This window comes from Brassica rapa, chromosome A03, assembly GCF_000309985.2.
Source record: "Brassica rapa cultivar Chiifu-401-42 chromosome A03, CAAS_Brap_v3.01, whole genome shotgun sequence".
NCBI classification, from domain to species: Eukaryota; Viridiplantae; Streptophyta; class Magnoliopsida; order Brassicales; family Brassicaceae; genus Brassica; species Brassica rapa.
The window spans coordinates 28382158-28398000 of record NC_024797.2 but is presented as its reverse complement, the minus strand read 5'-3'; the positions used below and the strand labels follow the sequence as shown (position 1 = coordinate 28398000).

General features: G+C 37.8%; 2 protein-coding genes across 3 annotated transcripts; one reads left to right on the top strand and one right to left on the bottom strand.

Moving 5' to 3' along the window:
- Positions 1 to 660: 660 nt before the first annotated feature.
- Positions 661 to 13439, top strand: LOC103862136 (F-box/kelch-repeat protein At5g39560-like). 2 transcript variants are annotated; one of them, XM_018657733.2, is made up of 2 exons: positions 661 to 3450; positions 11333 to 13439. In XM_018657733.2, exons 1-2 carry the CDS (start codon positions 2436 to 2438, stop codon positions 11494 to 11496), a joined length of 1179 nt encoding a protein of 392 aa, XP_018513249.1. In that variant the 5' UTR covers positions 661 to 2435; the 3' UTR covers positions 11497 to 13439. The 2 variants fall into 2 exon arrangements, with proteins under 2 accessions (XP_018513249.1, XP_018513248.1); XM_018657732.2 differs by having other exon boundaries at positions 664 to 3453; positions 11336 to 13439.
- LOC103861850 (ammonium transporter 1 member 4) lies at positions 13402 to 15770 on the bottom strand. The gene has a single exon (XM_009139556.3). It carries the CDS (start codon positions 15036 to 15038, stop codon positions 13509 to 13511), a length of 1530 nt encoding a protein of 509 aa, XP_009137804.1. The 5' UTR covers positions 15039 to 15770; the 3' UTR covers positions 13402 to 13508.
- Between the last annotated feature and the right edge of the window lie 73 nt (positions 15771 to 15843).

Below are 15843 nucleotides of genomic sequence, written 5' to 3'. Positions count from 1 at the left end.
TTCCCCTCTAAAATGATCATTTACCATCTGCTCAGTACCTACACCGTAATCTACATCCGTTCTAATTGGATCTTCTAATCTAACCGCTGGCTGAGGTTCGCTAGTACTACCATGTTCATAATCAGTTTCTCCATGATGATACCAAATTTTGTAACTTCGTGTAAACCCACTCAAATATAGATGAGTCCAAACATCCCATTGTTTAATAACTTTTTTATTTTTACAATTAGAGCAAGGACATCTTAACATACCTGTTTTTGCTTCCGGTTGTCGGTGAACTAACCCCATGAATTCGGTTATACCTTGTTGGTATTCTTCCGTAAGCAATCTCGTGTTCGGATCCAAATGAGGTCGATCGATCCAAGAACGAAAATAATTTGAAGAAGACATGTTTTTTATGAATCAAATTCGTGTGTAAAGAAAGTGAGAGGGAGGATGAAGATATGGAGTGAATGAAGAGGAAGAGGGGTGCTTGTATTTATAGTTGAAATCCTGCCGACAGTCCGAGGAAATTCCGACGGAATTCCGATGCAAACGGCTAGTTCGTCGGAATTTCCTCGGAATTTTTAAAATCCCCCCAACGGCTCTCCAACGGCTCTCTAACGTCTATAATATTTCCTCGGAATTCATCGGTTTTTTCCGAGGAATACTAGTTTCCTCGGTATTCCGTCGGAATATTCCGACGAGATGAATTTTCCTCGAAATTCCGTCGGAATATTCCGAGGAAATTCCGAGGAAGCCAAATTTTGTGTTTCCTCGGAATTGCCTCGGAAATTCCTCGGTGTATTCCGAGGAATTCATTTTCCGTTGGAACGTCCGTCAGAATACCGCTGTTTTCTTGTAGTGATTTCATTACAATGGAAATGCACAATGAAGTATAGTGTTATGAGAAAATCTTCAAGTTTTAAGAAGAAAAATCAAGAAGAATGAAAAAGATTTTAGGTACGTAGATTTAAAAACATTATTTTATTTTGTCATTTATATGTATAAATATTATTTAAATAATATAATTTTATTATTTTTAGTTATATATACGATTTTGTGTATAGATTATTTGGTTGGTTCTCTTATCATAATTTCAGTATGTTAGGTTACATCTACTTCTTCAAACTAAACTATTTTTGTTCTAAATAAGTTTTATTTTTGATTAAGTTTTGTTAGTGTTATTTAATTTGGTTTAATGTAGCAAATATCTTTTTGTAAAATTATGCATGAATTGATATATGTTATTTTGATGAATAAACTAAAGTGAAATTTATTAAGAGTTACATAAAATGAAATAACAATAATTTTTTGAAAGCTCATGCACATATATAAATTTTACAAAATAACTTATTTATAGTACTCGTCGTTTCATTTTTTTATATGTATAAAAATCAATGGAATATTATTATAGATAATAATATGTTGCTATTTTAATTAGACTTTGATTTTAACTTTTAAGTAAAAAATTTTGGATTAGTCCGCTTAATCATATTATGGGTATATTAACTTACAAGTTACAACTATTCATCCAAATTAACTATAGTTGTTTTCAGTTCTAATTTTTTTAAAAAAATCGGGTTAAACTATTTATAATAAAAATATTACACATATTTAATTGTATTTAGAATAAGACTATTTTAGTTATCTTTTCAAATATTCAAAAAAAATAGTAGAAAATAATATAGTGTATGTTGGTTGAGATTATGTTCTAAAGATAATTTTTTTTAAAAAAATTATGCTCATTTGTTTTTGTGAACTCTCTTTTTTATGAAATCATTGTGAAGTATATATATATATATATATCCACGTTTTTAAATTTACAAATATTTTCTGTTTGATATATGTGATTTGGAAACCAATATAAGGAAAAGATAAACTTAAAAATCTGACTAAAAACTATATAAAAAGGAAAAGGTGATCGAAATTCTAATAATGGAAATATATATAGTACTTTTAATTCATTAAAGATATTTTCAATTAACCACCATGAGAATTAACGTGATCGTGACACGTAAGAAACATATTTCCAAATAATATTACAGGATATACTTTAGATTTTGTTATAAATTCATGAAAATCTATTGGACTTGATTTCAAATAAATAAATATATAATTAAAATCAATTACTTTTTAATAACATTAGATTTAATTTAATTTAATTTAATATTTGAGACTTTAATTAAATAACATCAGATATAAGAATTGTTTTAGAGAATTAGGATTTAAGAATTAATAATGCATAATTTAAAATTTTAAGTTCTTATTGAATAGCAACAGATTATAGTTGGATTTAATTTTTTTAAATAACACCTTGTATTTTTTTTTGGAAAAAAAACTAAACATATAAATAAACTTGACCTAATGGTGTATTCTTTAACCTAAATTTTAGTTTTTATCTCATTAGCAAAAAAAAAAATTGTAACTTATCTCATCAGCAATTTACGCCAAACATGAACCGCGATGATGAACAGCCGCAGGGAAACAAGAACACCAACCCTCCACCACCGCTGAATCTACAATCTCAATCGTTTTCTTCACTCCCACATGATATAGCTGAGAACATTCTTGCTCGTGTCTCTAGATACGACTACCCTAGTTTCTCTCTCGTCTCCAAGAGATTCCACTCTCTCCTCTCTTCTCCTGAACTGTACAAGACACGTTCTCACATCAGAACCACCGAACCATTTCTCTATGTCTGCCTAAAACATTACGAAGACCAACCTTCTAAATGGTTCACTCTTTGGATGAGACCTGTCGTTGAAACCCTAACCAAAGACGACGACGATCATCTTCTTCCACATGATGACTATTCGTTGTTTCCGGTACCTTCTTCTTGTAATCCTTTCCTCGAACCATATTGTGCTTTAGTAGCGGTTGGTTCAGAACTCTACGTAATCGGTGGAACTTACGAGGCTCCGTCTTCAGCTGTTCGTATTCTTGATTGTCGTACTCACACTTGGCGTGATGGGCCTAGTATGTTGGTGGCTCGGTGGTGTGTGGATGCCTTTTTACTCTACGAGAAAATATACGTGATGGGACGTTCGGGGATCAATGAGTCTCTGGCTCGGATAGAAGTGTTGGACATAAAGACTCAGACTTGGAGACACTTGCGGAGCCTTGGAGCCTACGAGTTTGACAGCCATTGGTTTGAGATTAATGTGTTTGAAGGAAAGATTTACGCAAATGCTGAAAATAAGAGCTATGCTTATGACCCACAAGAAAGTAGGTGGGAAGTTGTGGAGACCCACCGGCGAGGCTTCAAATTTATAAAGGATTGGTGTGTGATAGAGGATGTAATGTATTGTTTTACGCACTCCGGTTATTGCAAATGGTATGACTCCAAAACTAGAGACTGGATAGATGTCAAGGGTTCAGATATGAAAATATTGCGCATGCATAGAACATGTGGCTTAGCATGGCGGCCTATGCTTCGAATACACAACCTTGGTGGGAAACTTTTAGTTATGTCACTACAAGAAAACATCGGGATACTGAGGGAAAAAATCGTCGGTATGTCGTCGGAATAACGCTATTCCGACGACATACCGACGAAAAAAGTCCTCGGAAATATCTCCTCGGAAATTCATACTTCCTCGGAATTCCGTCGGAAATTTCCGACGGAATTCCGAGAAAACAAAATTCCGAGGAAACTCCGAGAAACATATGTTCGTCGGATGGTTCCTCGGAATATACCGATGGAATTCCGATGGTCAAATCCTCGGAAGTTTCGACAAAACATTCCTCGGAATGTTAATCGGAAAATTCCGAGGAACATATGTTCCTCGGAAAATTCCGAGGAACATATTTTCCCTCGGAATTTTCCGAGGGAATGGAGTTCCTCGGAAAATTCCGAGGGACAAAACTCCCTCGGAATTTTCCGAGGACTCCATTCCCTCGGAAAATTCCGAGGGAATTATTTTCCTCGGAATATTCCGAGGGAAGAAAGTTCCTCGGAATTTTCCGAGGAACTCCATTCCCTCGAAATTTCGAAAAAATTTATTTTTTAAAAAAAAATTAAAATTTTTTAAATTTAAATTTAAAAATTTAAAATTAAAATTAAAATTGAATAAAACATTAAATAAAACATAGTAGATAATATTCAAAGTTAAATAAAACATTCAGAGTTTTTGGTAAAAAATAAAAAAAACTACGGGTCTTGGATGTTCGGGAACATCTCGTTCGGGTACATCCTCTTCATCATCTCCATCATCTGCTCGTTGAGCCTCTTCTGGGTTTCATAGCCCGCCTGTTGAGCTGCCATCTGGGTCTCCAACGCAGATATCCGATCATCCTTGTCCTTCAGCTGAGCCGTAAGAACTTCCGGATCAACATATGGCGGTGGTGCAGAAGAAGGAGCAGCCGACCGGGAGCGACGACCCAAACCGACCATACGTCCCTTCTTCTTTGGAACCGACTGAAATATAAAAAACCAAATTTAGATAATATAAATTGATGATAAAATAAAAATCAAGAAATAAATAAATTGAACTTTTAAAAAAAAAACTTACCGATTCAACGATTTCGTTGATTCGAACCCGGGACAAGTTGGTCGAAGCCGTCGAATCGTCATCATCGGTTTGAAGCTGAGACACTTCGTCGTACACCTGAGTTTGGACCAGGTCGACCACGTCCCTCACAAGACCATCATCAATCTGACCGGTCTTCTTGTTGGTATACGCCCTTTTCATTAGGGCGAGATCATCAACCGGCTCGCCCTCATTTTCTTCCGCCTTGAAAAAAAAATAAATTAAACAAACATTAGAAATTTGAAAAAATGCATAAAAAATAAAATTCTGAAACTTAAATAATTAAAGAAAAAGCGGTTGAACTTACCATGCGATCCGCAAGAGTGGCAATAGATTGGGCACCCATTAGATTGGGCACCCAAGTTATGCTTGTAGATGCCCTTCCCTTTACGGTCGCTCCTGCGGTTGTTGGAGTTGGTGGAAGAAGTTTCTTTCGTCTCTTCCTTATCCCAATGCTCACACAACTCCTTCCATACCGTGTCGTTCATCGACTTTGGGACCTTTTAATTTAAAAAAAAAAAGTTTAATAATTTAAAAAATAGTTTAATAAATTAAAAATTGTTAATAAATTAAAAACTACCTTGTTTACTTCCCACTTCTTCTTCCACTCGTACATCTGCTTCCCATAGTTGTCCATAACTTTATGGACAAAATGGTTATAGATAGAGAGCGTATCATCGGAATTCCAGTTGAATTCTTGCTGAAATAGTTTAAAAATAGTTTTTAAGCACAAAAATATAAATAGTTTAATAATTACAAAAATAGTTTTAATAAATAAAAAATAGTTTAATAAATATAGAAAATAGTTTAATAATTACAAAAAAAAAGTTTTAATAAATAAAAAATAGTTTAATAATTAAAAAAATAGTTTTTAAAATATTTAAAATGTTTAATAAATATAGAAAATAGTTTAATAATCACAAAAAATAGTTTTAATAAATAAAAAATATAAGTAAAAAATTTGAATACTTACCGCAAACTGACGAAACCACAGATGCTGCTTCTCGACGGGAAGTGAGTGAAAGTCGGATGTCCCTTGTCGAGGGCAGAGTACATCATACGGTTGATCCATGCGCTGATCCCGTTCCCGGATCGGTTGAACCTAATAAAAAGAACAAATTATTAATAATCAATCAAATTTTAAGGAAAAAAAATAAAAGTTAAATTACCATGTTTGACCATGTCCATGTGGATACTCAGTGAGATAGGGAAGATGGTCACGACCGGGCTGTCGAACCAACTCCGCAACACTCATCACTCCCGGAGGACCCGGAGGAGCAGGAGCGGGTGCAGCAGCGGGAGCGGGAGCAGCAGGAGCGACTAATGGAGAGGGAGATGTATGGTATGAGCTGTGGGGCGAAACGGAATCCTGAACATGGCTGGAAGAACCCCGAGACTGGCTCCCCATACCACCCCGGCTACGACGCTGGCGAGGCCGGATCTGATCATCATTAGACCTGTAAATTAAAAAAAAACATATTTAAAAATTAGTTCTAATAATTTTAATTAAAAAAAACAGTTTAAATAAAAATAGTTTAAAAAAAATAGTTTTAATAAAAATAGTTTAATAATTACAAAAAATAGTTTTAAAAATATTTAAAATGTTAAATACAAAAAATAGTTTTAAATAAAAAATGTTTAATAAAATATTTATATTTTATATATAAAATACATAAAACGTTTTATAACCACAAAAAATGATTTAAATATTTTTATAAAATGATTTTTAATCACAAAAAAAGTTTTATAGATTTTAAAAATGTTTAATAAATATATAAATGATTTTAAAGTGCAAAAAATAGATTTTATATACAAAAAACGTTTTCCATATATATATATATAATTACAAATTCGATTTTTATAACCACAAAATTAATAAAAACCAAAAAAAAATCCAAATCAAGTGAAATACATAATCAAACTCGAATTTTACACAATCCTACCATTCAACCTAACAAAAATCTATAAATCTCATTCCAAAATCATCAAATCTACTTAAAACCATACAAATCTACCCTAAGAGAGTGGGATAGGGTTCATACATGATGCAAGGACTGAAATTGAGGAGGATTAGGGCGGATTCGCCGGAAATCGTCGAGAGAAACGGGAGGAAACGGCGGAAATCGCGAGAGAAGAGAGAGTGCGGCGGAGAGAAATGGGGAAGAAAGGTCGGGCTCGACCTAATAAAATGAGGTGTCCGACGGAAACTATCCGTCGGAATTTCCTCGGAAATATTTAATATTTCCGTCGGAATTTCCTCGGAAATCATTAATTCAATTTTCGCGAAATATTTGGCGGCTTGGTTTACCCGGTTAAATGAAAACAGTCCGAGGAATCAGGTGTCCTCGGAATTCCCTCGGTAACTTCCGAGGAAATTCTGAGGAACCAGAATTTGGGGTTTCAAAACATCGATTATTTTCGCCGTATTTCATTTCTTATACAATTATAATGCATACCATTGAGGATTCTTTGTATAGATGATCATAAACCATGAAATAACAAAATTTCAAAAATAATTGTAAGTATTCCCTTTACCGTTTATTAAAGTGTATAAGTGTTTCTCTTATGTTGTGTGGTTTTCGTTCATGGAATCGTAAAAGTGTTTGTTATTGGATAAAACACCAAAGTTCCTAGTTCCAAACATCATAATCTGGTTAAGACACTTAATGAAGGTTATATACATGTTATTCAATCCGTAAAACGTTGTTTTCGGTTTAAAACCCCAAGTTCCTCGGAATTTCCTCGGAAATTTCCGAGGGAATTCCGAGGAAACAATCAAATGCCCATGTTCCTCGGGATTTCCTCGGAAATTTTCGAGGAAATTCCGAGGAATTCCTTACTTCGTCGGAATTTCCTCGGAAACTTCCGAGGAGATTCCGAGGAAAAGGAATCTATAATCAAGTCCCTAAATCGAGAAGATCTATTCCGAGGAAATTCCGAGGAAAACCTATCTGTCCTCGGAATTTCCTCGGTATTTATATTTAAAAAAAAAAAAAGTCGACGCTAGTCTGTTTCCGAGTCGTCATCACCAGATGAATCTGAATCTGGATCTTGGTGAAACTCTCCAATCACTGGTTCATCCTCTACGTGAACGGCGGATTCCTCTCCGAAGTCGGTTAAATCGACTACAAGGCCAACTCCACCTAAATCTTCTGCTGCACTTAAGTTGCCGGATGTGCTTGGTTGTAGTGGGTCTTCCAGCTCAGAACTTCCCTGAACTCGGCCTCTCGGGTTGAGTCTTGTAACAGTAACCCATGGATCATCTCTGTTCCTTACCCGGGGGTACTTGATATAACAAACCTGATCGGCCTGAGAAGCAAGAATGAAAGGATCATAATATTGCAGCTTCCGTCTTGAATTTACTGATGTAACACCAAATGCATCTGTTCTCACACCTCGATCTGGAGTGTTGTCGTGCCAGTCACAATAGAAAACAGTACAGCGCAATCCAACCATGCCCAAATACTTGATTTCCAAAATCTCATTTATGTGTCCGTAGTATACATCATCTCCTGATGCAGAACAAACACCAGCATCGTAAGTCGTACTCGAACGTCTCCTCTTCTGAGTTGTGAATGCATATCCTCGAGTACAAAATCTCGGATATGACTTCACAACAAAGTTTGGTCCAACGACCATCTCGCGTATCCAATCGTCAAATGTTTCACCTCTGGCCAAACCATCACTCACATAAGTAAACATCCATCCACCAAATTCTCTCTGCTTCATTTCTTCTAGTTCGTCCTCTGTGGCGTATCTATATTCGAACCGCTTTTCTGCCATGAAAATCCTTTCATATTGAAGAACATCTTCGCAGTTGGTGAGTAAATATGTTTGCAAATGACTGCGCTCCTGATCAGTAAGTCGACGGTCCTTTGGTTTTCCGCTAAGTCGTCCAACGTCTGTGAAAATGTCTGGAACCTTCCAATGATATGTTGCCCGTTCGCCTCTATCATCATGCCGAGCAGGTCTTCTGTTTTTGGTCTGAACTTCTGCTGGAAAGTAGTACTCGGCAAAGTTTGAAGTTTCTTCATTGATCATCTGTGCGACTATAGACCCTTCCACCCTACTTAAATTTTTCACCATCTTCTTCAAATGGAACATATACCGCTCATACAGATACATCCATCTATACTGCACAGGACCACCAAGTTCCAATTCTCTTACCAGGTGAATAACAAGATGCTCCATAACATCAAAAAATGAGGGAGGAAATATCTTCTCAAGGTTGCACTGAATCACAGCTATGTTAGTCTTCAAATTTTCAATACCTTCAAGAGTCACTGATCTTGTGCATAAATCGCGGAAGAAACCACTTATCCCTGCAATTGCTTCATGAACATTTCGTGGTAATAGTTCCTTGAAGGCAAACGGAAGGAGGCGCTGCATCATTACATGGCAATCATGGCTTTTCAAGCCAGTAAACTTTCCTTCCTTTCTGTCGATACAGTTACGCAAATTAGATGCGTAACCGTCTGGAAATTCCACATCGTTTGAAATCCAATCAAAGAACGCATCCTTTCCCGCTGCATCAAGTCGGTATATGGGAAAAGGAGCCCTACCACTCTCATCAACATGAAGTTCTGAACGAGCACATATATCGACTAAATCCAGTCTTGACTTCAAATTATCCTTTGTTTTACCTTGAACATTAAGGATCGTGTTCATGAGATTGTCAAAAAAGTTCTTCTCAATATGCATGACATCTAAATTATGCCTTAGTAGATGATCCTCCCAGTATGGCAGATCCCAAAAAATACTTTTTTTGTGCCAGTTATGTAGGTTTCCAACACCATCTACCGGAAAACGCTCATGTCCACCGACGTCTGGCGTCCTTTCTGCACCAAAATCTCTAAGTTGTGTCTTCAAATCTTTCCCACGAATTTCCGGAGGTGGACTGTCAAACACCCTCTTGTTCTTCGTAAACAAATTCCTACTTCTACGATATGGATGATCTGGTGGTAGAAATCTCCTGTGACAGTCAAACCAACACGTTTTCCTTCCGTGTTTTAGTTGGAAAGCATCAGTGTTATCTTGACAATATGGACATGATAGCCTTCCATGCGTTGTCCATCCAGATAACATACCATATGCTGGAAAATCACTTATTGTCCACATTAGTACTGCCCGCATTTGAAAGTTTTCTTTACACGAAACATCGTATGTTTCAGCACCTTGAGCCCATAGTTGTTGCAACTCATATATTAGTGGCTGAAGAAACACATCAAGTGATCTCTTAGGATGCTCTGGTCCGGGAACGAGAATCGAGAGAAACAAAAACTCTCGTCGCAAGCACAAGTTTGGGGGTAGGTTGTATGGTGTAAGAATGACTGGCCATAGAGAATACTGTCTTCCACTCTTGCCAAACGGGCTGAAACCATCAGTACATAATCCAAGGTAGACATTTCTTCTCTCATACGCAAAGTCGGGATACTTTGATTGGAAATGCTTCCACGCTTTTGCATCTGAAGGATGTCTGATCTCACCATCTGTTGAGTGCTCCGCATGCCATCTCATTGGTTGCGCTGTGCGTTCAGACAGATACAGCCTCTGCAACCTTTCCGTCAAAGGCAAATACCACATCCTTTTATATGGTACTGGAACTCTTCCACTCGTATCTTTATAACGAGGCTTCCCACAAAATTTGCATGAAACCCGCTGTTCATCCGCCCTCCAATAAATCATGCAGTTGTCTCTGCATACATCTATTACCTGATACGATAAACCAAGACCAGCTACGAGTTTCTGAACCTCGTAGTATGAGCCAGGAGCTACATTATCTTCGGGTAGAATACCTTTTACATAATCAGCAATCGCATCCACACAGTCTTCAGCCAAATTATAATCCGTCTTAATGCCCATCAATCTTGTAGCAGATGATAAAGCTGAATGACCATCTCTGCAACCTTCGTACAATGGTTGCTTTCCAGCATCCAACATATCATAAAATCTCCTAGCTTCGGCATTGGGTAAATCTTCCCCTCTAAAATGATCATTTACCATCTGCTCAGTACCTACACCGTAATCTACATCCGTTCTAATTGGATCTTCTAATCTAACCGCTGGCTGAGGTTCGCTAGTACTACCATGTTCATAATCAGTTTCTCCATGATGATACCAAATTTTGTAACTTCGTGTAAACCCACTCAAATATAGATGAGTCCAAACATCCCATTGTTTAATAACTTTTTTATTTTTACAATTAGAGCAAGGACATCTTAACATACCTGTTTTTGCTTCCGGTTGTCGGTGAACTAACCCCATGAATTCGGTTATACCTTGTTGGTATTCTTCCGTAAGCAATCTCGTGTTCGGATCCAAATGAGGTCGATCGATCCAAGAACGAAAATAATTTGAAGAAGACATGTTTTTTATGAATCAAATTCGTGTGTAAAGAAAGTGAGAGGGAGGATGAAGATATGGAGTGAATGAAGAGGAAGAGGGGTGCTTGTATTTATAGTTGAAATCCTGCCGACAGTCCGAGGAAATTCCGACGGAATTCCGATGCAAACGGCTAGTTCATCGGAATTTCCTCGGAATTTTTAAAATCCCCCAACGGCTCTCCAACGGCTCTCTAACGTCTATAATATTTCCTCGGAATTCATCGGTTTTTTCCGAGGAATACTAGTTTCCTCGGTATTCCGTCGGAATATTCCGACGAGATGAGTTTTCCTCGGAATTCCGTCGGAATATTCCGAGGAAATTCCGAGGAAGCCAAATTTTGTGTTTCCTCGGAATTGCCTCGGAAATTCCTCGGTATATTCCGAGGAATTCATTTTCCGTCGGAACGTCCGTCAGAATACCGCTGTTTTCTTGTAGTGTGTGGGTCCCCGATTTTGAAATAGACAACGAAAAAACTGAAAGGAGAATATGGTGCGCGAAAATCGCATTAGAGAAGCGTGGAAATGATGTTTGGGGTAAGATAGAATGGGCTAATTCTGTCCACGAGTGGTGTTGGTTCACGAGTTGTGTAGTCTCGATTTGATGGTTAGTAAGAAAATGGTATATGCTTGAACGACTTTTGCAGTTATTATGGTTTTAGTAGTGGTTCTAGTCATAGTAGACCCTATAGTATACTGATGTAAACACCCAAAGTAATATAGAAAAAGCAACGAGAAAGCTTTTATAAACATAATATATGCCTACAATATTTGTTCGTTTACCATCTTCAATCCGTGTCTGATCATTCATCTATTACATTTTTGATTTTGATCAACTCATAATCCCCTAACTTCGAAACATCAGTACATCACACTTTTGTTTAATTGTGTTCGATTATCTTGGTTGATAAGATGCATCTCATGTAGGCTTGTGTGAACAAATTTTCTTACAATCATCAACTCCTATGACAACAACAGCAAGTCCAGTTTTGTATTAGGTTAATCGATCTATAGATTTTATATAACCAAACCTTCATGAGTGTTCTTGATTGGAAATCATATGTTGTGGCACTACCAGAAAACGCGCAAATCCCAATGGACAAATACATCGAGAATCCGTCTCGTTCCGCACGGATTCCCAATGGACATTTTCCCAACAGATTTCCAAACAAAAACCTTTGCAGGGAAATCCACCAGGAATTACCGACCGACCTAGTCCGGTCCGTCGGAAATTACCGACCGATAACGTTCTCAGTAACAGTTTACATGAATAACTGATTTCAATTCTTGTACAATTAATAAGCCCACTTGAACTTCCTTAAACTCACTCTCCATCTCATCCTTGGTGCATAACACCAAAATGAGAACAAGAATTTTAATAAAGAGGAAAAAGAATTGACAAAGTCATTCACCACTCTCGTTTAAGCATGGGCATTCGGGATCCCAATCGGATTTCGGTTTTATTCATTCGGGTTTTAGTTTTTCGGGTTTATCAAAATCAGTCTCATTCGGGTTATATGAAAGTTCGGTTCGGGATCAGTTCGGGTTCGGGTCGGGGTTAGTAAATTTTCAAAGAACCGGTATAACCCATTCTACTTTGGGGTTCGGATCCCAGTCGGTTCTTCGGTTTAAAAATATCCTATTAGTTCATAATTTGTAACCAAAACATAAATGAAATCGGTTCTTCGGATTTAAAGTACATGATTTGTATCTATTTTAATAGCCAAAACATAAGTAAAATTGATTCAAAAATAAGAAAAGAACATAAAGCGTGATCATTCAAAATCAAACTAGGGTAGACATAGTTATTGATAGAAAGAAAACCAAATAAATTAAAATAAAAACTAAATTCTCACGAAAATGAGAAACATTATTCTATAAAAACAAAACCAAAATCTAAAAACATTAAGCTTCAACTGACACCTTCAACCATCAAACTTCATATAATAGATAATTATTTTAGAAGTTCAATAAAATCTTAAAATCTTAAAATCTAAATACATTTTAAATATTTCGGATTCTATCAGATATCTATTTAGGTTCGGTTCGGATAATACCCATAACCCAAAATACCATAAAAGAAAATCCATTTGGTATTTATGTCGGGTTCAGATCTAATTCGGTTCAAATTTTTGGATTCGGTTTATTTGCTCAGCCCTACACTCGTTGCTCTCCTCTGGCAAGGCCAGTTCTAAAATTCTGGAGGGGTGAAAAACAATTTAGTAAAAAAAATTAATAATATTTGTAAAACAGTTTGATAGTCCATATCTATGGATATTAACCTTTACGATGTTAAAGCCAATGTTTCACTTAACTATTTCGAGAATTAACTTTATGGTCCTCTGCATCAGTTTTCTTTTCCATTCTTCAAAATCTATGATGTGTAACTTTTAGCTAGTTGGGATCAGATTACTCCACATACTAAGTTTGAAGCATTTGTTTAAATCTTAAAAAATGAAAAAGGTTGAAGGCATTCTCCATAGATGATAAAAAAAGCAGAAGAAATAATAAAGAGCCAAATTAATATATTTATTTCCATGCAAAAATATATACACAGACCAAAAGAAAAAAGAAAAGAAAAAAAAACACAAAAGCTACTATTAAAATAACAAAGAAATCAAAGAACACCTACATGTCCCTGGACATGATCATCTTCACCACCCACACCTCTAACCATAATACCATTCTTAATCTCTTCTTCTGTATACATATAAGCCAACCCACCATGACTCGTCGGATCCATCCCGGCGACCTCATCCTCCGACGGTATCCTCAACAGTTCCATCTTATGCAACACAAAAAACAAAGTCCCCATCGTCACACTAACCCAACCCACGATCACCACAATCTGCACTACGTGCGCCGCAAGCAACCTCCCTCCTCCTCCCATAAACAGCCCAAACGGTCTGTTCGGATCGCCTCCGTAGATCTCCGACACATACGTTTTATCCGCGAACAATCCGGTGAAAATAATCCCCCAAGCGCCACAACCGCCGTGAAGCTGAGCCGCTTCTAAAGGATCATCGAATTGGAGCTTATCAGCTAACTTGTTGAAGCCCATTAGCACCCAGGCCGCTACAAACCCGCAGATAACCGCGGCCCACGGTTCAACAACCGAGCAGCCGCTGGTTATCGCCGCGAAACCGCCTAACAAACCGTTACATACATCCGTAACGTTCCAGTAACCATCAATCAATCTCTTCCCGAACAGAGTCGTTAGCGCCGCAGTACATCCAGCTAACGTCGTTGTAACAGCGGTTCTTCCGACAGCACTCCACTGTCCGTAGAATGAGCTCCCGGGAGAGGTACCGTACGATTTGAAAATAATCGCGAACGAACCGGGGTTAAACCCGTACCAACCGAACCATAGTAAAAACGTACCGAGTACAACCAAAGTCGCGCTGTGACCACGCAACGTAAGCGGTTTACTCCGTTGCTCAAACCGGCCGATTCTCGGTCCTTCGATTAACGCTCCCCATAAACCGGCGATTCCTCCAACCATATGAACGACGCCGGATCCCGCGAAATCGATCACACCTGATTGAAACAGAAGGTTTTCAGATCTAGCTGGAGACGCCCAACCGTCGCTAGACCAGAACCAATGAGACACAATCGGGTAAACCAATCCGGTTAAGAAAGACGAATAAATCAAATACGCAACGAACTGCGTCCTCTCGGCGATGGATCCGCTCGTGATCCCCGCGGCGGCGATGGCGAACGTCCACTGGTAAAGGAAGAAAGGATAATCGAACGTAGGTTTGGGGAAATCGCTCATCCCGAAGAAGTGTTTTCCGATGAATCCGTTCGACGGAGCTCCGTACGCGAAGGCGAAGCCGAAGAGGTAGTAGAAGAGACCTCCGGCGGCGGCGTCGATGACGTTCGTGAGCATTATGTTCATCGTGTTTTTGGCGCGGACGGATCCGGCGCAGAGCATGGCGAAGCCGAGCTGCATCGAGAAGACTAGGTACGCTGAGAAGAGGAGGTACGTGTTGTCGATGGCGTAGCCCGCGTCGGTGAATTTGCCGGAGACGGTTTCGAATCTCTGGCAGATGAATTCCGCGGCGGCGGCTGCGGCGGTGGCGTTGGCTCCGCCGGAGAGTAAAGGGATCAGATCGGTGGCGTTGCAAGAGATTGTCGACGACGCCATTTTGATTTGAAAGTTTCTAAATGAAGATTGTTTGTTTGAGAGAGAGAGAGATGAGTGTTTTATAGAAAGGGAAGGTAGAGAGATTCACGAGATTCTGTTAAGGAGGAAAGTGAACCTTTCAGATTCTATCTTTCTTTTTAAAAAATAATTAAAAGATTCATTCATGCAACGGCTTTTTCCACCATTACTGTTACTTTTGACTTTTCTTTCCGACAAGTGCTCTAGCCATAATCATGGAGTACCGTCCAATTAACGACAGTCCTTTTTCTGTGGACTGTATGTAGTTTTCTATTTCTAAATATCTTGACCAGTTTTATTTTTAAAATAGTTTATTTTCCTGCAGAGAAAATAATATTTACTATAAATAAAATATGAATTGTAAAATTCCCTTTTTTGATCCATTTAAAAAACGGGTATATGAATATAAATATATGAATATAAAGAGAAAAAAAGAGATTGATACCAAAATTAGTGAAAAAGTAGAGACTGATATCAAAATATTCCTAACTAACCAATACTGTACAGACTTATTAAGTCAGGAAATTTAATGTTTCAACCATTCAAAGGTTTCAAAATTGAATTGAAACGTCGCAGAATTGACTTGACCGGACAAGGGACAAACCGGATGGGTTGGAGTACTATTGTCCATGAGCCAGTCTTTAATCTTGGAGTCTTGGACAATACTTTATCGGTGCTAGTTCTTCCTGATTGTTGTTGCTGCTGCTGCTTTGCTGGATGATTAGGAGTCTCAGACAATAGTGTACTAGTATGCCTAAAACTTAGTGTACACTTTGCTGTAAGATGC